Source organism: Poromitra crassiceps, assembly GCF_964638095.1.
Source record: "Poromitra crassiceps genome assembly, chromosome: 12".
NCBI lineage: Eukaryota > Metazoa > Chordata > Actinopteri > Beryciformes > Melamphaidae > Poromitra > Poromitra crassiceps.
Window position 1 is genome coordinate 9,059,331 of NC_139632.1, and position 22,855 is coordinate 9,082,185.

Genomic DNA, 22,855 nt, shown 5'->3' on the forward strand with positions numbered 1-22,855 from the left:
CAAACAAAAAGGAAAATATGAGTGTGAGAGAGGTCAGCTGGAACAAAACAACAGTGAGAAAGAAAGAGCCGGGGGAGGGGGGGGTGAATGTGTCTGGTGGGTTTGGTGAGGCGCGGGGGGGGGGGGGGGTGAATGTGTCTGGTGGGTTTGGTGAGGCGCGGGGGGGGGGGGGGTGAATGTGTCTGGTGGGTTTGGTGAGGCGCGGGGGGGGTGAATGTGTCTGGTGGGTTTGGTGAGGCGCGGGGGGGGGTGAATGTGTCTGGTGGGTTTGGTGAGGCGCGGGGGGGGGGTGAATGTGTCTGGTGGGTTTGGTGAGGCGCGGGGGGGGGTGAATGTGTCTGGTGGGTTTGGTGAGGCGCGGGGGGGGGTGAATGTGTCTGGTGGGTTTGGTGAGGCGCGGGGGGGGGTGAATGTGTCTGGTGGGTTTGGTGAGGCGCGGGGGGGGTGAATGTGTCTGGTGGGTTTGGTGAGGCGCGGGGGGGAGGGGTGAATGTGTCTGGTGGGTTTGGTGAGGCGCGGGGGGGGTGAATGTGTCTGGTGGGTTTGGTGAGGCGCAGGGGGGGGTGAATGTGTCTGGTGGGTTTGGTGAGGCGCGGGGGGGGGGTAAATGTGTCTGGTGGGTTTGGTGAGGCGCGGGGGGGGGTGAATGTGTCTGGTGGGTTTGGTGAGGCCCGGGGGGGGGGGGAAATGTGTCTGGTGGGTTTGGTGAGGCGCGGGGGGGGGGGGTGAATGTGTCTGCTGGGTTTGGTGAGGCGCGGGGGGGGGTAAATGTGTCTGGTGGGTTTGGTGAGGCGCGGGGGGGAGGGGTGAATGTGTCTGGTGGGTTTGGTGAGGCGCGGGGGGGGGTGAATGTGTCTGGTGGGTTTGGTGAGGCGCGGGGGGGTGAATGTGTCTGGTGGGTTTGGTGAGGCGCGGGGGGGAGGGGTGAATGTGTCTGGTGGGTTTGGTGAGGCGCGGGGGGGGGGTGAATGTGTCTGGTGGGTTTGGTGAGGCGCAGGGGGGGGTGAATGTGTCTGGTGGGTTTGGTGAGGCGCGGGGGGGGGGGTAAATGTGTCTGGTGGGTTTGGTGAGGCGCGGGGGGGGTGAATGTGTCTGGTGGGTTTGGTGAGGCGCGGGGGGGGGGTAAATGTGTCTGGTGGGTTTGGTGAGGCGCGGGGGGGGGGGTGAATGTGTCTGCTGGGTTTGGTGAGGCGCGGGGGGGGGGTAAATGTGTCTGGTGGGTTTGGTGAGGCGCGGGGGGGAGGGGTGAATGTGTCTGGTGGGTTTGGTGAGGCGCGGGGGGGGGGGTGAATGTGTCTGGTGGGTTTGGTGAGGCGCGGGGGGGTGAATGTGTCTGGTGGGTTTGGTGAGGCGCGGGGGGGGGTAAATGTGTCTGGTGGGTTTGGTGAGGCGCGGGGGGGAGGGGTGAATGTGTCTGGTGGGTTTGGTGAGGCGCGGGGGGGGGTGAATGTGTCTGGTGGGTTTGGTGAGGCGCGGGGGGGGGGTAAATGTGTCTGGTGGGTTTGGTGAGGTGCAGGGGGGGGTGAATGTGTCTGGTGGGTTTGGTGAGGCGCGGGGGGGGGGTAAATGTGTCTGGTGGGTTTGGTGAGGTGCAGGGGGGGGTGAATGTGTCTGGTGGGTTTGGTGAGGCGCGGGGGGGGGTGAATGTGTCTGGTGGGTTTGGTGAGGCGCGGGGGGGGGTGAATGTGTCTGGTGGGTTTGGTGAGGCGCGGGGGGGGTGAATGTGTCTGGTGAGGCGGGGGGGGGGGGGAGGGGTGAATAAGTCTGGGTTTGGTGAGGCGGGGGGGGAGGGGTGAATGTGTCTGCTGGGTTTGGTGAGTCGGAGGGGGGAGGGGGCGGGGGGGGGGCAGCTAGTCTGGGTGAAGACCAAGGACACTGTGCCTTTCACCAAAAAGCAGAACAGCCCTCCAGACTCCATCGCAACGCGGCCTTGTGTTCCTCACAGACAGAGGGACACATTGTCTTGTGTTCCTCACAGACAGAGGGACACACTGCCTTGTGTTCCTCACAGACAGAGGGACACACTGTCTTGTGTTCCTCACAGACAGAGGAACACACTGTCTTGTTTGTGTTCCTCACAAACAGAGGGACACATTGTCTTGTGTTCCTCACAGACAGAGGGACACACTGTCTTGTGTTGCTCAGACAGAGGGACACACTGTCTTGTGTTCCTCACAGACAGAGGGACACACTGCCTTGTGTTCCTCACAGACAGAGGGACACACTGCCTTGTGTTCCTCACAGACAGAGGGACACACTGTCTTGTGTTCCTCACAGACAGAGGGACACACTTCCTTGTGTTCCTCACAGACAGAGGGACACACTGTCTTGTGTTCCTCACAGACAGAGGGACACACTGTCTTGTATTCCTCACAGACAGAGGGACACACTGTCTTGTGTTGCTCACAGACAGAGGGACATACTGTCTTGTGTTGCCCACAGACAGAGGGACATACTGTCCAGTGTCTTGTGTTGCTCACAGACAGAGGGACACACTGTCTTGTTTGTGTTCCTCACAGACAGAGGGACACATTGTCTTGTGTTCCTCACAGACAGAGGGACACACTGTCTTGTGTTGCTCACAGACAGAGGGACACACTGTCTTGTGTTCCTCACAGACAGAGGGACACACTGTCTTGTGTTCCTCACAGACAGAGGGACACACTGTCTTGTGTTGCTCACAGACAGAGGACAGAGGGACACACTGTCTTGTGTTCCTCACAGACAGAGGACAGAGGGACACACTGTCTTGTGTTCCTCACAGACAGAGGGACACACTGTCTTGTGTTCCTCACAGACAGAGGGACACACTGTCTTGTGTTGCTCACAGACAGAGGGACACACTGTCTTGTGTTGCTCACAGACAGAGGGACACACTGTCTTGTGTTGCTCACAGACAGAGGGACACACTGTCTTGTGTTCCTCAAAGACAGAGGGACACACTGTCAGGAGGGACACACTGTCTTGTGTTGCTCACAGACAGAGGGACACACTGTCTTGTGTTGCTCACAGACAGAGGGACACACTGTCTTGTGTTCCTCAAAGACAGAGGGACACACTGTCAGGAGGGACACACTGCCTTGTGTTCCTCACAGACAGAGGACAGAGGGACACACTGTCTTGTGTTCCTCACAGACAGAGGGACACACTGCCTTGTGTTCCTCACAGACAGAGGACAGAGGGACACACTGTCTTGTGTTGCTCACAGACAGAGGGACACACTGTCTTGTGTTCCTCACAGACAGAGGGACACACTGTCAGGAGGGACACACTGTCTTGTGTTCCTCACAGACAGAGGGACACACTGTCTTGTGTTCCTCACAGACAGAGGACAGAGGGACACACTGTCTTGTGTTGCTCACAGACAGAGGGACACACTGTTGGTCTCCCTGCAAATTCCCCTCCAGTCAGGTAAACAAACAAGTGAGCTGTTTTAAATAATTCAGCTCCGGCCCTTCGCCTTGAATACAGATGAGACAGAAGCAGGAAGGAACACGTGGAGAATGGAGTGTATAAACAGGGCCTGCTTAACGACACAATATATATATATTGCCTTATAGCCAGAGCCTGCTTAACGACACAGAGGGCTATATTGCCTTATAGCCAGAGCGCACTCGACTCAGGGGAATATTTACAAATGCATTCCTGCTGCTGTGGTCTGTCAAACGGGCCGGCCCACTCGTTTGAAGAAGTCACACAGGGTCGCTCTGCTGCAGAACCCCTGTTTACTCCAACAAGTCAGGTAGTTAGGAACCTTTTGACTGATTGACGCACACTGATGACGATAATACTGATGCGTTCCTGTGGCGTGTGACCATTTGTTAATGCGAACAACTAGCTAGAAGATAAATGGATAGGCTGGACTAATGAGATTTCTTGTCTTCTAGGACAGCGTTTCTCAACTGGTGGGTCGCGACCCAAAGGTGGGTCGCGGGGCCGTTTTGATTGGGTCGCGGACATTGGCCCGATTTTTTTTTTTTTTTTTTTTTTTTTTTACATATTTCATTTGAGTTAAATTCAGATTATTGAAACTGGATTAGCCTGACCAGTTTTACTTGTTTAACTAGCTGAAGCATATGCTCTGCCTGTAATTCAAGAGAAGTCTGCCTTTTCATTTCATATTTAATTTTAGTTCAACTCAGATGATTGAAACTGGATTAGCATGGCCCCAGTTTAATTAAAAGTTATGACCAGTTTAACTAAAAAGCATATAGCCTGCCTGTGATTCAAGAAAAGTCTGCCTTTTTATTTCATATTAGTTAAATTCAGACTATTGAAACTGGATTAGCATGACCAGGTTAACTTGTTTTATTATTATTATTAACTTGTTTAAAAACATATAGGCATGTAATTCAAGATAAGTCTGCCTTTTATTTCATATTTCATACAGTTCAAATAAGACTTTCTGAGCATGACCAGTTTGACTTGCCTGTAATTCAAGTCTGCCTTATTTCAATTGGTTTTTAGCCCTAGTTGCACTTCTGTTGCACTTTTTGGTTCATTTGAGGTTTATAACAGTGCATGAAGGCATTGTGTATTAAATTAATGCACTATTTTTTGTGCAATAAATTTGAGTGGTTTAAAAAAAAATCTGAAATTTGGGTCGCGACTTCATGACAAGGAAAATAGTGGGTCCTGAGGCTACACCAGTTGAGAACCACTGTTCTAGGAGGACTATTATGAACCAGGGGATACACCTCGATCCTCAGAATATCCATCAGGGTCTTTACTGAACTCTGTCACATGATGGAATTCGTGCAAGACGGCCCAACTTCAACTCACTTCCTGTCATTTTGTCACGTGGGTTTTGCCCGTGGTTTTCCACGGACACGCCCACTTAGGAGACTTTTCGGCAGTTCTGTTACGGCATTCAAGACAACTCCGACCGCCGTAAGTTTCAACACGGAACCTCCGGCCCGGACACATTTGCGTTCACGCTGCACCTCCCGCTCGGGGGGTGGGGGAAACCAAACTGTTGCTATAGCAACCCGCGTTAGCATGGTAGCGAACAATGCTAACCGAACATGCTGAATGCTGAATTTCACACCGAGCGAAACACAGATGACACAAACACATATGAAACGTTAACATTACATAATTAAGACCTCAAATTGTGTGTTAAGACGTCAACAAACGTCTTTATAATAATTCTGTGATTGCGATGCAAGTTGCCATTTTGATGTGGCTGTGACGTCAACTCGGAGAAACCGGAGCTCTGGATGATACCCGAATTTCCGAGCTGTAATTCCGGCCTGAACGACCGTTCAATTCACTTTTTACAGGTCGGAACCCATTTTTGTCGGCGGTCCGAGTTGTCACGAACGTTGGTATGAGTCAATGGTTGACCACGCCCATTCAGGAGACTTGCTGCTACCATTTGTTAGAATTGGCGGAGCCTGCGGTGACCCATCTATAGTAATATAATATCTCTGGCTGTAGCATTCCCCCAACGCCCCACCCACTCATACACACGTATAAACACACGCGTATGTAAACGCACACGCACACACCACCACCGACACACGCAGCGCCCTGCTGAAATGAATCCTTGTGTATCGGCAGTGCGCTGGCTATTTGGCACAATGAAGTTCCATGAATAATTGAGCATGGGACTCAGGAGAGATCGACAGAGAACAGAGGAGGAGGAGGAGGAGGAACCATGGAGCCCAGATGAGAGGCCAGCCCGGCTCAGAACACCAAGCAAGAACCGGGATAGGAGAGTGGGAGTTTGCCAAGACATGAGCAGCAGAGAGGAGAGGAGAGGAGAGGAGGGAGAAGTTGCTGAGTCAATTGTGGGAGGAGGGGAGGCGTGTGTGTGTTTTGGTGTGTGCATGTACGTGTGTGTGTGTGTGTGTGTGTGTGTGTGTGTGTGTGTGTGTTTGTGTGCGATTCTGACAATACAGAGGGCCCTTTGTGCCATCCTGTGCAGACGCCTGTGTGAGGAGCGAGTCGTGCCAGACTCTGCTGCCTCCATCTTTCCCTCGCCCCTTCCTCTCCTCCCTGTCCCAGCTCGACTCGGCGGCTAGCTCCACGTCACTTCTACATCTGTGTCGCTGACTTACTTTACGTCGTGATCGTGTGTCATTTAAAGGGGAAAGGTCATCGTTCATCAGCGTCATCTAAAATTAATGAACATTATTTGACCTGAACCACTGTCTTACTGAACTGTAACTCATCGGCGTGATCATTCACAATCATTATTATGTTTCTAGTTCTTTGTAAATCCCATCTTTCCCTTTTCAAATGTAAAGGCTTCACTCTGAAACATATCGTTGTTTGAGCCATATAGAGTATTTGGCACCAGTCTCAGATATCAGGGTAAATATCACAGCCAGGTGCCATGTCAGTCTCTTCCCTTAATACAGAGGTCCCAACCACACCATCCACTATGTCTGAAATCCTAATAAATGGTGTCAGTGAAAATGACACAAAGATATCCATATATCCAAATATCCGTAAATACTCAATAATGTCAACAAGTAAAATATCAAATGTTGTTTGCTTTCTATTTGTGGTTTGGATTAAGAATAAGGTTCAAGTTTATAACAACGTTTTGAAGGAAAAAGATGCGGTCACTTACGTGGCGACCTGGTGCATGACCTTGGTGGAGGTGTCTTTCAGCGTGTCCTTCAGGTTGTCTTTGAAGTTGCTGAAGAACTTCCCAGCTCCTCCCTTCACCATGTCCAACAGCCCTCCACCGTAGTTACCGTCCATATCTGGGGATTGAGGACCTTTAGCCAATCAGAAGCCAGAGGAAAACACACATGCACACAACGCGCACGCACACACGCACAGCGCGGGCACACACACACACACACACACACACACACACACACACACACACACACACACACACACACACACACACACACACAAAAAGAGAAAGACACACACTGAGGATGCAGACAGATACACACAGACTTCCATGCACATGCAATGACAGATGTCAATGTTGAATGTAAACCTCATATTTCACTTGGGTGAGACTTGATTCAAATGAGGTGCCCATGCCTTCTGGACATGACTGTACACAGTGACTATTACAGTATGTGTGATCCTTCACCTGAAGTGGAGTTTAGAGGTTTTCATTTGACACAGTGATTAAACGTATGAGTCACTGCACAACATACGGAGTAAACATGGTGGATTTGAAGGAATGATGGACTAGAATCAGAATCAGATTCAGCTTTATTGACAAGGAATTTGACTCCAGTTAGCTCTCACACCCATTTACACCTGTTTTTTTAAATGCCACCATTATCCAGATAACTGATCCAGATGCATTTAAAAAGCAGGTGTAAATGGAGTGTCAGTGTATGTATAAGCAAGAGGAGACAGGGACAAAAAGGATGGAAAAATCGAAGCATTAACTAGGCTACTATACGAGGGATCAGCCCAGCAGCATTTTGGTCAACAAACCGCGTTCACTGGTTGGAAACGGTAATGAGACACTATGGAGTCAGCCGTGAGTCTCTCACTCTATCTATGTTGTTTACTTTTTAAAAACTAGTAAACATGCATATATTATACATCAAACTCTTGAGCTACTTCTGCTCTCACTCCGAATGTCAAAATATAAGCGATGTGATGTCTAGTTTTTGAGATATTAACGTTTGTTTGGCACAACTCATACTAAGTAACTGCCACGGTTGCGGGTGTTTTGTGGTCTTGTGGGTGACGTCACGCTGATCCCTCGTATAAGCCGTAGAGCAGGGGTGTCAAAACTCCATTTCATGCCAGGCCACATCAGCATTATGGTTGCCCTCAAAGGGCCGGTTGTAAATGTAACATGATATAATAAATGTATCTAGCCTGCCTACTTCTTAGCATATTACATAATTGCCTCTGATTCGATTAGCCCATTGGTTTTTAGTAATAACTTAATAATTATAACTGGCTCTGAAAGTAGACTTATAGGAAACATTATGGCAAACATACAAACTACTACCCTACAACTATTAGAACCAATTAGAATTAGAATTGTCTCATGTCTTTATATTGGAACATTGCTGACGTGGGAGGTCAGATAACATTTTGTTTGTCATAGAATGAAAACAATAGAAAACTGTAGTTCTTATTTGAACATGTTACAATGATGCAACATGAGGAACATTTTTTGATACATCGGGGAACAACCAGAAGCTTACTTCGTGCTTATCTCTCTGAGAAGTTTTCTCAGCAAAAAAAACATGTTCTTTCCCACAGACAGAATGAGAGAGTCAATTAAATCCCAGATTATTATTCTTTACTGCTATATTAAGATTTCTACCACAAGGATTTCTGCCACTTTAATCAGCCAATTCGAAGAGATATATGTTTGATAATAAATCACAACTTTGTTTTATGCATGTGTTATTGAAAACATACAGTACACACGTTAAGTACTTTATATTTTCCTCTCATCAGTACAACAAACTGATAACGACTACTAATTTATTTGGCGACCCAAATAAAATTTCCTGCGACCCAGTCCTTGGGAATGACTGATAAAGTCAAGTCAAGTCAAGTCAAGTTTATTTATATAGCCCTAATTCACAAGCATGTCTCAGAGGGCTTCACAGAAAGTATGTCTAGCTGATTCTAGCTAACACACAATAACAAGAATATACAGAATAAAGATAACATTTGAACATTTGAAGAAAACAGGAGAGTGGAGGAGGGAGGGAGAGGGAGGAGGGAGGAGAGGGGGGAGGTGGGGAGAAAATAGGAAATGTGGGGAGGTGGGAGGGCGCAGGGGAAGGAGAGCAGTGGGAATGTGAGAGAGGGGAGAGGACAGAGAGGAGGAGAGAACAGAGAAGGAGAGGTGGAAGGGTACAGGGGAGGTAGAGTAGAGGTAGGGTCTAGGGTGGAGGGAGGGAGGGAGGAGAGGGGGGAGGTGGGGAGAAAATAGGAAATGTGGAGGAGGAGAGAACAGGGGAGGAGAGATGAGGGTGCAGGGGAGGGAGAACCAGGGTAGGGATAGGGTCTAGGGTTGAGGGAGGGGAGGGAGTAGGATACGGGCCCGGATTAGGGCGAGGGTGGGGAGAAATGGGAAATGTGGAGGAGGAGAGAACAGAGAAGGAGAGGGTGCAGGGGAGGGAGAGCAGGGGGAAGTGAGAGGGAGGAGAGGGCAGAGAGGAGGAGAGAACAGAGAAGGAGAGGTGGGGGGGCGCAGGGGAAGGAGAGCAGTGGGAATGTGAGGGTACAGGGGAGGTAGAGTAGAGGTAGGGTCTAGGGTGGAGGGAGGGAGTAGGATACGGGCCCGGATTAGGGCGAGGGTGGGGAGAAAATGGGAAATGTGGAGGAGGAAAGAACAGAGAAGGAGAGGTGGGAGGGTGCAGGGGAAGGAGAGCAGGGGGAATGTGAGAGAGGGGGGAGGACAGAGAGTAGAGGTGCAGGGGAAGGAGAGCAGGGGAAGAAGAGCAGGGGGAATGTGAGAGAGGGGGGAGGACAGAGAGTAGAGGTAGGGTCTAGGGTGGAGGGAGGGAGTAGGATACGGGCCCGGATTAGGGCGAGGGTGGGGGGAAAATGGGAAATGTGGAGGAGGAGAGGACAGAGAAGGAGAGGTGGGAGGGTGCAGGGGGAGGGGAGCAGGGGGAATGTGAGAGAGGGGGGAGGACAGAGAGGCAGAGAAGGAGGGGTGGGAGGGTGCAGGGGAAGGAGAGCAGGGGGAATGTGAGAGAAGGGAGAGCAGGAAGTGGCAGGGATTCAGGAAAATAGGGGAGAAGAGGAGGAAGAGGAAGGAGCAGAGGGGGGGAGAATGAGGAGAGAGCAGGAGAAGGGAGGGGGGGGCGGTGGGATGTGGGGGAGGAAAGAGCATGGAAAGAGAGGAGAACAAGAAGGGGGAAGAAGGGAAGAAGCGGGGAAAGGGGGAAAGAGAGGGGGGGGGGAGAAGATCAGACAACTGACTACTCTAAGCATTAACCAGAGCTAACTGGGACATAGTATCTAGCTAATCTACAGCCTAATCTGGCCTATCCTACCCTGCTCTAGTCTGATTTTAGCCTGAACACTAACAGGTCAGCCTTAGGCTGTAGCTAATCTATCGCCTACCTAAGCTGTTCTAAACCAACCGGCAGCCCTCGACCAGTGATGAAGAGCACCGATGCCCCCCGACCCGGCCCCCGCCCACATATGGCGTGGGAGGGAAGGCCAGGCCGGGACACAGCGGCACCCCCTCACCCCCAGTGAACGCAAGAAAACCTTTCCACCATATGGATCGCCGCATGGATTGCCCCAGTGACTTGGCTGAGGAGGAACCTTGTGAGGTCGTTGTGCTAGGGGCCAATTGCTGCGGCCCAGGCGGACCCAGCCCCCACGCGACCCGCCCCCCCAGCCCCCAGCCACCAGCATAGTGACTGAGAGCGTGAGAGCAGGCCACGCGGGGGACGGGCCCACCCACCAGGCCACAGCAGCGGACCCCCGTCTGGGGACTCCCCTCCGAGACAGGCCGAGAGATGCCGGGCTAAACCATGCACAGAGTTTCCGATAATGAAACTCTGTGAATGGTTTAATATGGAAATAAAATGTACAAGAGAACAGAAAATTGAAAATGTAAAAAGAGTCCAACTGTATACGAGTCCAACTGCGTATACAGTGTAGATAGGGAGAGAGAGTGAGATGCAAAGACAGAACACACAATAAAATGCATACCATCTGGACTGAACTGTTTCCTAGTGTGCGTGCGTGTGCGTGCGTGTGCGTGCGTGCGTGCGCGCGCGCGTGTGTGTGTGTGTGTGTGTGTGTGTGCGTGTGCGTGCGTGCGTGCGTGCGTGCGTGCATGTGTGTGTACTCTAAAGAGTAATGGAGCAGACCCAACTGTCCTATCTGAGTCAGCATCCTTCTGGTCTGACGATCTCTCTGTTTCTCTCCCCACAATCCATCCCTGCACAGCAGCTACAGCACCACCACCTGATAGCTTATCTGGTCGATGGCAGCAGGTGCTCAACTTTTCAACTCTGATCAATTGAGTCTCGTCCAGGATCAAAACCTATTTTTCTCCTTGTCAAGTGAGGACAGACTGTCTCAGTCTAGTCTCAACGCCAGACCCATGAGAGTTCTTACGCTGATACACTACGTTACTGCATGCTGCAGATCTCTCTCTGGGTCTGGGAAACTTTCCCTCAGCCGGCTGGTTATGGGAGGGAACCGTTCACTTGGCCAGTGACATGCCAGTGATGGATTCAGTCTTCCCCAATCAGTAACGACTTTGCGATCAGACGACACGGGAGGCGCAGCTCAATTTTCGAACCGCTCTCTCTCAGGGGTGCTACGACCTGTCACTCATTCAATTTCAACCCGCCTTCAAAAACCAGCAGTGGCTGTGAAGTGGCACAGACTCACTTATGTAGTATGCAGAGCGCAGTGAATCAATGTAATATTTGAGTGTGGGGAGAGACTAGACTCAGTCTAGCAGTCCTTTACAAAAAAGTGACTTCTGATGTGGACATTTCAATTCGTATGGTGAAACTTAATTTCACATGGACATGTGTAAATATCATTTCCACATGGGAAATAGGAAATGTCACATGTTCACATATGGAAAGCAATGTGTTCAAAAATCCCATGCTTGGGAAAGGTTTTAGAGTCCCTGCACTAAAGGGACATTCTGAGATTTAAATCTAATTGAACAAATCAGCTGAGTGGCTCACAGCTTGTGTTGAAACTTGTGTTGAGGTGGCTGTTAACGTATAGACGCTTTGGTCATGGGTAAAGGGTATATAATATATTGGCAAACCAGAAAGCTGCCATCTCTGCACATGAACCTGACACAAGCCCTGAGTGTCTCTAATTTCCCAATACCCATTTCATATGTATTTAACTGAGAAAATCACATTTTTTATTTTAAAAGTAACATACAAAGGGACAGATACATTCTGGACTGATGTCTACTGCACAAATTCACATTTACACACACACACACACACACACACACACACACACACACACACGCACACAATCTCTGAGTGAATATACTGTGTATATATCAGTGTAGATCGGCTGCTGATACAAATATTCTAGAGTAATCGCACATAGAGAAACACTCTTTCTATCTTTCTCTCTCTGGTTTTCTCTCTCTTCCTTGCTCCATCACAAACATGAACACGTCCTCCTCTCTTTACCCTTTACTTCCTTCCTTCATTCTCTCCTTCCATCCTGTCCTCCCTCGTCTCTTCAAAAGTCAACACCTTCCCGCTCCATTTGACACAGCTCTTTGCTGAACTCCAAATTTAGACCTTTCACGTCTGGATGCACTGATTACGAGTGCATCCAGGAATAAATCCTATTCTTATTGAAACCAAACAGGTGAGATCCAAATAACTTTACAAAATTGCCTCTGGCAATAAAGATGTGTCAATTAAATCAGGCCTTGCCTATAATAAGGAATGTCTGTACTGAGCATTTTTAAATGGACACAACTTGTTCATTAAAAATTTAAAGCAAATTAAAAGCAATGAATCAAATCAAAAGCTAATAGCTTTCCCCACATATACATATAACAAACAGACACAAACATGTCACTATCAGGTGAAAACCTCTTATCAGGAACCAAGAAAACAGGCCTTGTTTTCAGCTTTAAAAGGGTTTCATAAGCTCAAGAGGTCTTAGAATTTCCTCACACTGGTGCTCCATGGACCATGTTAGCCTTGGAAGTCTCGACCACTCCACAGAGCTGTGGAGTTGGAAATGAGTTCACGAGTTGACAATTCAGTCTGAATATCAGGCTAAGAACATGTAGTCCTCCAACTGAAATGAAAACATGCCCAAGCCAAGGCTTGGAAAGAGAAACAGAGTGAGAGGAGAACGTGCAGCAAAGGTAGACAGCCTGCGTGGTTGAACTTACTTTACCCTTCATGTATTTACTACTGTATCCTAGACCTAGACTAACGTTTATTATTTAACCTTCACTTAACCAGGCCGACCATATTGTGTGAGGACACTGGGTCATATTGAGTGAGGACACTGGGTCATATTGAGTGAGGACACTGGGTCATATGGAGTGAGGACACTGGGTCATATGGAGTGAGGACACTGGGTCATATGGAGTGAGGACACTGGGTCATATTGAGTGAGGACACTGGGTCATATTGAGTGAGGACACTGGGTCATATGGAGTGAGGACACTGGGTCATATGGAGTGAGGACACTGGGTCATATGGAGTGAGGACACTGGGTCATATTGAGTGAGGACACTGGGTCATATTGACTGAGGACACTGGGTCATATGGAGTGAGGACACTGGGTCATATTGTGTGAGGACACTGGGTCATATTGAGTGAGGACACTGCTGGGTCATATTGAGTGAGGACACTGGGTCATATTGAGTGAGGACACTGGGTCATATTGAGTGAGGACACTGGGTCATATTGAGTGAGGACACTGGGTCATATTGAGTGAGGACACTGGGTCATATGGAGTGAGGACACTGGGTCATATTGAGTGAGGACACTGTCCCTGTACAATGTCAGGGAGTGTGACATGAAAAACCTGGAATCTGAGCTGTGTAAGTGGGCCAAAGCTACATCTGACCAATTGTCTTTGATACCGGCACAGATATAGAGGTAGCTGAAGGGGTTAACACCGGTGGAGGAACAGAGACTTCCCCACTACAGAGAGAGAGAGCTGTCCCACAAACAGGACTGCCCCTCTAAGCATCTCCCTGCCCCTCCTACCTCCTCCCCTCCTCCTTCCTGAGCTGCCTCCTCCGGCTCCTACCGCTTTCATCGCAATGACCCAGAGAGAGAGAGAGAGAGAGAGAGAGAGGGGGGGGGGGGAGAGAGAGAGGAAGAGAGAGAGGGAGAGAGAGGAAGAGGGAGAGAGAGGAAGAGAGAGAGAGGGAGAGAGAGAGAGATGCCGGGAGAGTGGGAGGGAGAGAGAGAGAGAGGAAGAGAGAGAGAGGATGACTGAGGGCAGGATTGGGAGGACATGAGGTGGGAGAGAAGGGGAGGAAGAATGAGGGGGTGGAGGGGGGGAGATATAGCCTCATATCAGACTGAATTGTCAACTTGTTACACTCCATTTCCTTCTTCAGTCTGTTACCTCCACTCTAACTGATCTCTGTGGGGGGATTCCCCCAAGGGGGGATTGGATTTCCCTAACCAATCACTAGAGAGCAACAAGGTGTCGGCCTGAATATAATCCAATGGGGAGAACGCAAAAAGAAACCTCTCCTTTGAATGAACGCCTTCACAGCAGGGTGCCTTCACAGCAGGGTGCCTTCACAGCAGGGTGCCGTTTGGATTTTAAAAGTAAGTGGTACTTTTAATCGATTTAAAACAGCCTCGATGGCAGCGTCTATCTCATCTATCGGTCGACATTGTTGTTAGGCTTGGTGCACTTGACAGCCTGATAACGGCGTTCATCCCGTCCACCCGTTGCATCGTTTATTGCCGCTGATTGGCTAATCCTTAGTCCCCATCAGCGCTCATTGGCTCGAATTGCTGTTGTCACAATGCCGGACCAGAAGCTGCCAACTTGTGGAGTGGGTGCATTTGGAGGTGTGGAGACACACACACACACACACACACACACGCACGCACGCATGCGCACACACACACACACACACACACACACACACACACACACACACACACACACACACACACACACACACACACACACACACACACGTGCACACTGCACTGCACTAGATCCCTGACTAGTGAAGTTCTAACAGAGTTTCAATCAGGAAGACTATAATCTGCACATTAACGCTTCCAGTTCACTTCTACTTTCATCCTACCCCTATCTTGTTCCCACGCTCAAATCAAGCCTGGCCACTTCCAGGAATCAATGGAATAATCAGCTGTTAGCCTGCTGTTCTCATCTATCCAATGGTATAGTGACACATCACCACACTCCCCCTCACACCTCTATTGTAAGCCTATCACATTGCCTCCATTGTAAGCCAATCACATGGCTGCTGTCCCTTTTAAATCATGTTTTTATCCTCCTCAGCCTGCCCTCTCCTACTGCTGCTGTTCCTGCACACCCCACACTCATCAGTCTCAGATCATCAGCACCACCAGTATCTAGACTCCGCTGGGGGATACAGTACGTATATCTGGCTGCTCTCGATCTCTTATCTCCTTGTGGTGTTAACTTCTAAGCGCCAAAGACTTATTGAAACACTTAATTCTCATTATTCATTGTGTAATGCATCATCATTCTGCTATTGTAATAAACATCACTTTATTCATTCACTAGTCTCTCCTGATTGACGTGAGCTTGGTTGTGTCCTGGACCTGCAACCCTGTCACCTCTAAGCTGCTTGATTATAGATGCAGCATGCTGACACCAGGAGTCTATGATGAATCATCTACTCCAGCCTAACTGAAGGAGCAGTCTACTGCCTTGAATAGCAAGCAAGGCCCCCTACAGGCTGGGAGGGCCGTACACACACTGGCAGTGGCAGACGTGCGGTACTGCAGGTGCAAGATGACACTGAAACATTCAAATATAATGTCATATAAAAGGGCCGGAATTCTATCTTCTTTTTTTTCATATAAATAGCTCTATATAGTCAATTACTCTTCAGTTTAGTTTGATTTCATATAAAAATGCTTGGCCTACTTTTAAACGACATGGCTCGGGGAAAAGCCAACTTATGGAGAGACAACACAATGACAAAAGTACAAGTACTGTATTCCTCACTGGACCAGAGTCCCAAGGCAAGGCTACATTTGTCATTTGGTCAACCTATCTCTCCAGTCCAGCTATCATCTCTCCAGGTCATCTATCATCTCTCCATCTCTCCATCTATCATTCAAGTCCCGTCAATAAAGCAGCTCTCCTGTACGAGAGCTGTCCTGAACGGTCCTATAGCAAGTAAGTTCATAAAGTGTCTGATGATCCCTCTGATCGCAGTACCATTGGACTGTGAGAACATGATGGTGTTGAGCAGACTGCTGAAGATACATACAGCCCATACCTGATTTGGCCATAGATATGTTTTGCTTTGGATATTCATCACATTGAGAGAGAGGATGCTTTCACTCGAATCAAAATATAAGCAAACACCAGAATTTGCAAGGCATGATTACATTTCCCTTCCACATTGTGGAGGGCTGAGCAGAGCTGGAGGCTAAAATACCTGGCATGGTCCCATTCATACTGTAGATTACAGCAACCGGACTGAAATAGCATCCATGGTGCTGAAGGGAAGACCTGGACACCTGATGGTTCACCTCTCCACAATGTTAAGCTAGTGCTAATGTCATGTTAAAAGCAACTACTTTATGTTGTTAATGTTATATTTACCATACAAATCAGATCTAATTCTTACCAATTGACAGCATTTACAGTTGATCTTTAGCGTTAGTAATATCCATAAGATGCATAACTTCGTGGAGCTTCTTGGACAGTTGGATTGTTTGTTAGCTGTGTCTGCTAGATAACGCCAGGTGACTTTAGCCAGTGAACTACAACCTCCACAATTAGACCTATAGTTTTTTGGGGAAAATATCCTGTTCACAGTAGTAGCTGAAGTAGGTGGCTGATAGCATTAGCTAACAGGTGTGTAGAATAGATCATGGAGGTTCCCCTTTAATCCATCTGCAGTAGCCTTTGATTTGGACCTTCTTGGGTATATTGGGCCCTACTAGCTCTGCTCGTGTCTCAGGTTGGTGTATTAGGCTAGAGTTAATTTTTCTGATTTAAAAAGACCAGTTGAGTCTGCCTATAGAGACAGTCGGCATGTGTGGGAATGCCCACAAAATGTTATACGGCTGGCGCGCGAGTGGGGTAAAACCGCCCAAATATCTCAATGGGCTGCGTCACCAAAGGACGGTGCTGCGGCTCTACACTACAGGATTGGGGATATAGAGCAGGTACATAGACGTCTGTTCAGATGTGCGTTTACTGCGGGGGTTAAATCCCCGATCGTGTCTGCCTGGGCTGGACTAGCAGCTAAATACTTACTCTGCTGAATGGATAGAACGGGGGATTTACCCCACCCTGACCACGCCCCCAGCCAGATAGCCCAGCGTCTATGACGAGACATCGCCTCAACCTATTGGTTCCATCTGCTTTGTTGTTTCCTATGTAGCGTTTGCCGCCCTGAGTAGCCTATGACTACATCAAATATGGCCGCCGTGTGAATGAGGCGAATTGTTGCACCCGAGTCCGTTTGCTTCTCTGTTATGACTCATGCACATGAGTCTGTCTCCCCTGCATAGATGCTTGCCTTCTCTCTCTCTCTCTCTCTCTCTCTCTCTCTCTCTCTCTATCTCTCTCTCTCTCTATCTCTCTCTCTGTATCTGTCTTCCTGTCCTGCCTGCCTGTCAGTCTGTTAGCTAGCCTGTGTGTGTGTGTGTGTGTGTGTGTGTGTGTGTGTGTGTGTGTGTGTGTGTGTGTGTGTGTGTGTGTGTGTGTGTGTGTGTGTGTGTGTGTGTGTGTGTGTGTGTGTGTGTGTGTGTGTGTGTGCGTGCGCGCGTGCGCGTGTGTATGTTTGTGCCTGCCTGTCTGCAGCCAGATGGATGAGGGAGTGCACAGACCTGTGAGCAAGCTACAATAACAAGCCCTGCTAGTGCAGACAACAGGGAAGGCTCTCTGATACAGTCTCTATCAGCTGGTACAGCAGCTGCCTCACCAGAGAGATCAGCCACTCACAGAGAGGGGGAGAGAGAGGGGGAGAGGGAGGGGGAGAGAGAGAGATCAGCCACTTACAGAGAGGGGGAGAGAGAGGGGGAGAGATGGAGAGAGAGAGATCAGCCACTTACAGAGAGGGGGAGAGAGAGGGGGGGGGGAGAGAGAGAGTTCAGCCACTCACAGAGAGGGGGAGAGAGAGGGGGAGAGAGGGAGAGAGAGAGATCAGCCACTTGGAGAGAGAGGGGGGGAGAGGGAGAGAGAGAGGTCAGCCACTTACAGAGAGGGGGAGAGAGAGGGGGGGGGGAGAGGGAGAGAGAGAGTTCAGCCACTCACAGAGAGGGGGAGAGAGAGAAGAGAGATCAGCCACTCACATAGAGGGGGAGAGAGAGATCAGCCACTCACAGAGAGGGGGAGAGAGAGATCAGCCACTCACAGAGAGGGGAGAGAGAAAGAGAGAGAGAATCGGCCAGAGAGATCAGGCACTCTCAGAGAGGAGAGAGATCAGCCACTCACAGAGAAGGGAGAGAGAGAGATCAGCCACTCAGAGAGGGGAAAGAGAGAGAGATTGGCCACTCACAGAGAGGAGAGAGAGAGATCAGCCACTCAGAGAGGGGGAGAGAGAAAGAGAGAGAGATCAGGCACTCTCAGAGAGGAGAGAGAGAAAGAGAGAGAGAATCAGCCACTCAGAGAGGGGAGAGAGAGATCAGCCACTCATAGAGAGGAGAGAGATCAGCCACTCTCAGAGAGGAGAGAGATCAGCCACTCACAGAGAAGGGAGAGAGAGAGAGAGAGAGAGAGAGAGAGAGGGAGAGAGAGAGATAAAGAGAGATCAGCCACTCAGAGAGAGAAAGAGAGAGAGAGAGAGAGAGAGAGAGAGAGAGATCAGACACTCAGAGAGAGAGAGAGAGAGAGAGAGAGAGAGATCAGCCACTCACAGAGAAGAGAGAGACAGAAATCAACAACACAGAGAGCTAGCCATGGCCAGAGAGATCAATGGTGTGTTTGAATGTGTCTGCTGTCTGCCTCCTTCTAGATCCCCAACGTTGATCCCTCAATATCCGGCTTGGTGTGATGAATGGGACAGATGGACACACACACACACACACACACACACACACACACACACACACACACACACACACACACACGACACACACACACACACACACACACACACACACACACACACACACACACACTGCAAAGAGCCTGCTAGCCAGACAGACATCTGAGACTGGAGTTCCCCCCATCGCCTCTCCTCTTTGACCCGCTTCCTCCCCCACTCATCCCTGGAGGCTGGCTGACTCCACACACACACACACACACACACACACACACACACACACACACACACACACACACACACACACACACACACACACACACACACACACACACAGAGTGCACTGCAGTGAAGTGAACACAGGGAGGATCCAGGCTCTATCTATGGAGAGGGCTCTACAGAGAGGGCCTTACCTACTGCATAAGGGCCTGTGTACACCTAGCGTCTTTTTCCGACGTTAAACGCTGGGAATGCGCTGGGGAATGCTGATCCCAGCGCACAATATACAAGGAAGCAGTCTGCAAGTAACGTTAGTTCAGCTTGATAGCTGACAGCTAGCAAGCTAACAACACAGGTAGGCTACGCTATTAAAAGCAGTAAGCACAACACTCACCAGAAATATTAAGTGTCTAGCCGATCTGCTCCCACAATTGAGCCGTTCTGTCTCTGTTGCGATAGTTTTTCCATATGATTAGTTACCAGAAAAGGAGCAGCCGACACCAGCGTCTTTCTGAAAAGTTAAAATATTTTCAGCTGGAAGCGCTGGGAGTCGGCGCACAAAAACGCCGAAAAAAGACGCTGGGCGCTCTGCACTTTCTCTACACGTCCGTGTGCGCTCGCATACGCTCTCCTCCCATTGGAAACAATTGAAAATAGACGCTGGACCTGAGGAAAAGACGCCAGGTGGACACAGGCCCTAAGGGGGTAAGTCTGCAGTCACCCCAAACCTGAAACACCCTGACTAAGCAACCTCCCAATGAGCCCCAACTCTGCAGCTGCCTATTCCCAAAACCAATCAGGTGTCATGACCATCGACACACAGTTAGGATACAAATAGCATTTTCATGTTCTGAAAATTGCAAAATAAAATATTGGGGGAAAAGAGAGTCATCTGCGCGCGGCGGCGTTGGACGTTTCGGCCAACAGCCCTTCTTCAGCTGAAGAACGCTGGGGGAGGCCTGTTGGCTGGGGCGTTCGTTGCTGCTGCGCCCAGATGATTTATTAAACTTTTGAAAGGACAAAAAAAAGGTTATAAATAACATGCACTGTTACTGTATTATTATTATTATTATTATTATTATTATTATTAGTAGTATTATTATCATCCCTAGCGGTAGTACTGTAGGAGTGGTAGTACTCATAATAGCAGTAGTATTAATAGTAGTAGTAGTAGTATGTAGTAGTAGTAGTAGTAGTAGGGGTGTGCCATATATTGTATCGTTCACGATAATACCGGTGCACAATTCATATTCATATAATCAAAAATTAATATCATGATAATGGCAATATTCCAACTTGTTGATGTAATGATGTCACACCGTTGCGCTGTGTAACAGTATGACGTACGTTACGTGCGTAGCTTACGCACAGCAATAACAAGCATGGCTGAAAGCGGCCCCACGGTGGAGGAGTTAATTCCAAAAAGGGGAGGGACTTCAGTAGTAGTGTGACTTCAGTAGAAGTGGTTCGCCGTCATTAACTGGCTACTGGTCTCTTAAAACAGACTGTCTCATCTACATCCGGCGAATGCAGCTATATACAGTCTGTACGTTACACCCCCATAACATGCACAAGGAAGTTGGGAAAAAACCTTCAGACAGGAAAGAAGTTCGACGGAATCCGACCAATCACGACACGTGTGTCCACGAAAATGCGGCATATTGGATTTTGATTGGACTAATGAGCGGAAGACCCGCCTTTCTGCGATTCTGATTGGACTAATGAGCGGAAAACCCGCCTTTCTACTTCCCATTCCGGTTGGTGCATGATTCTCCCCCACGAAGTACAGACGGTATGGCGGAAGCATTTGAAAATTGCGGAAGCCAACTCGTCTGTTCTAAGAGACTAACTGGCTACTGGTAGTATCAGTAAACCTTATTCCCTGCACAAGGCGCTCTCTAGGGACACACTCTCAATGAGATTTCCCAATTTCAATAAAAGTGTCAAAACAAATCTATTATTATGACCAGGCTCAATGAAGCATGCAGGGGATTTTCTTCTGGCTGAATGATGTACTGTTGAATGCAAAGAGATCACTTAAATTATATTGTGTGACACTTGCTGCGTGTTTTGATGCTTTTTCATTTGAGACATTAGGCCACTAATCCATCATCCATGGTCTGCTGACGCAACATCTCAATTGATGGGAGTCTGGAGCCTGGGAACCTGACCAATCTGCAAGCTCAGGATTTTATTTGCTCTGTGGTCATTCACATTTTGCAAATTGGCCTGGCAATGTCAGGCTAGGCAGTCTGTATTTCTGCTGTCTGCTAGGAATGCAGAATGTAGCCTATAATATCGTTGGATTTATGACGAACAAATGATGTTATTTGACACAGGGAAATCCTATAGTAGGCTGCAGCAACAGTGATTTACATTTGAAGCTTACACACACACACACACACACACACACACACACACACACACACACACACACACACACACACACACACACACACACACACACACGTCATAGGACTACAGAATATGACACATTTAGAGAATGTTATAAATGTATGTGCGCATGTAGATTACATTCATTTGAAATATATTGTGGAAACTGGTGTGCTGGTGGCAACATTAACCTGCCAGTAGGCTATCTAAAATACTGTTTTGCCACTCAAAATATTATTCATATGAATGTCATCTATGTCTGCTTATATTTTTGGACATTTTGTGCATATTTTTGAAATCTTTTAACATGTGTTATTCTAAAGTAGGCCTAACGTGTGAAATGTATTATTTTTTGCATGTATGGGAGATACATAGGCTATTTACTGACACAGGCCACATGTAATAACACTCAAAACACATGCACACAAAACAAAAACACCTCTCCATTCTGCATGCCACAGCCCAGTGGTTCCCAAACTTTTTCACGTCAAGGCCCCTCTTACACTGACACAAATTAGACCACAGACCCCCCCATCTGATACGATTTTTTGCTTTTATATGTTTTATACAGAGACTGTATGAAACCCATGACCAAAATAGTCATACATTCTGTCATTGTACTACTTATGGATGGCATTATAGTGGAAAATAAATAATTCCCCTTTTTGCTGGGGATGCCCTGGAATCCTCTCAAGGAAGGACCCCTGGGGGGTCTCTGGACCCCACTTTGAAAACCAGTGCACTAGGAGGCCTTGGGGGGGGGGGGGGTTATAGGGAGACTTGACTAGGCTACTTTCACTGTTGACAGGACAATGAGAGAATGCATCAGTCCTGTCTGTGTTGTTGAGGTTTCGCTGTCCTCACTACTGATCACCTCCCCGCCTGTTACAGGCCTGCGTAATTCTGTATAAAGTCAACACAACTAAAACTCTGAAATGCGGCTAAATCTGCATCTGATCAAATGGGGGAGTTCGGTGGTGTAAAATGCGGATCTGGATGTGTTACGGGGGCCGGGGTAGGGTAAGATAGGAAGGAGTTCCCACACAGCAGCAGAGCAGGACATGCACGTCGCCGGGCGGTGAGGAGAGTATACTGTTACCTGAGCTGTCCATGGTGCTGCAGTCGTCCTCTCTCAGCGGGCCTGCCTTCGCTCCAAGGGTGGCCGCTGTGCAGCCTCCGAGCGCCCTGCTGCTGCCGCTGCCTCCCCCGCTGCTGAAGCAATCTCCGCCGCTATCGACCAACTGCAAAGATTCATAGCCATCGTAACTGGTCTTCTTCTTATAGGCGCCCAGCAAGCTCATTACCGAAGAACGGAAAAGAGCGATAAAAAAAAGACAAAAGAATAAACCCCCCCCCCCAAAAAAATAAAACGTGGTAGCCGCTACGACTGAATGCGCCACCGCATCCACATGTCCGACCGTCAGGAGCTAGGAGGAGGACGACGAATCCCCCTCTGCTTTCTCTGTGGGATCAAATAAATATTCCACCGGGTAGCCTGGTCTCTCTCTGTCTCTGTCTCTCTCCCTCTCTTCTGTCTCTGTCTTTTTCTCTCTCTTCTCTCTCTCTCTTTCTCTAGCTACATCTATCAGTCGATCTCCTCCTCCTCTTTTT

At 48.8% G+C, this 22,855-nt stretch overlaps 1 protein-coding gene across 1 annotated transcript in view; it reads right to left on the reverse strand.

The window, feature by feature from the left end:
- The window catches only part of dnajc6 (DnaJ (Hsp40) homolog, subfamily C, member 6), a gene marked incomplete at its 5' end in the record, with an annotated part of 50,311 nt that extends 27,766 nt beyond the window's left edge, over positions 1–22,545 (reverse strand). Inside the window, 2 exons of the mRNA XM_083648099.1 lie at positions 6,581–6,731; positions 22,344–22,545. Coding sequence (XP_083504225.1) covers positions 6,581–6,731; positions 22,344–22,545 — 353 coding nt within the window. The remainder of the gene's footprint in view (positions 1–6,580; positions 6,732–22,343) is intronic.
- Positions 22,546–22,855: the final 310 nt, after the last annotated feature.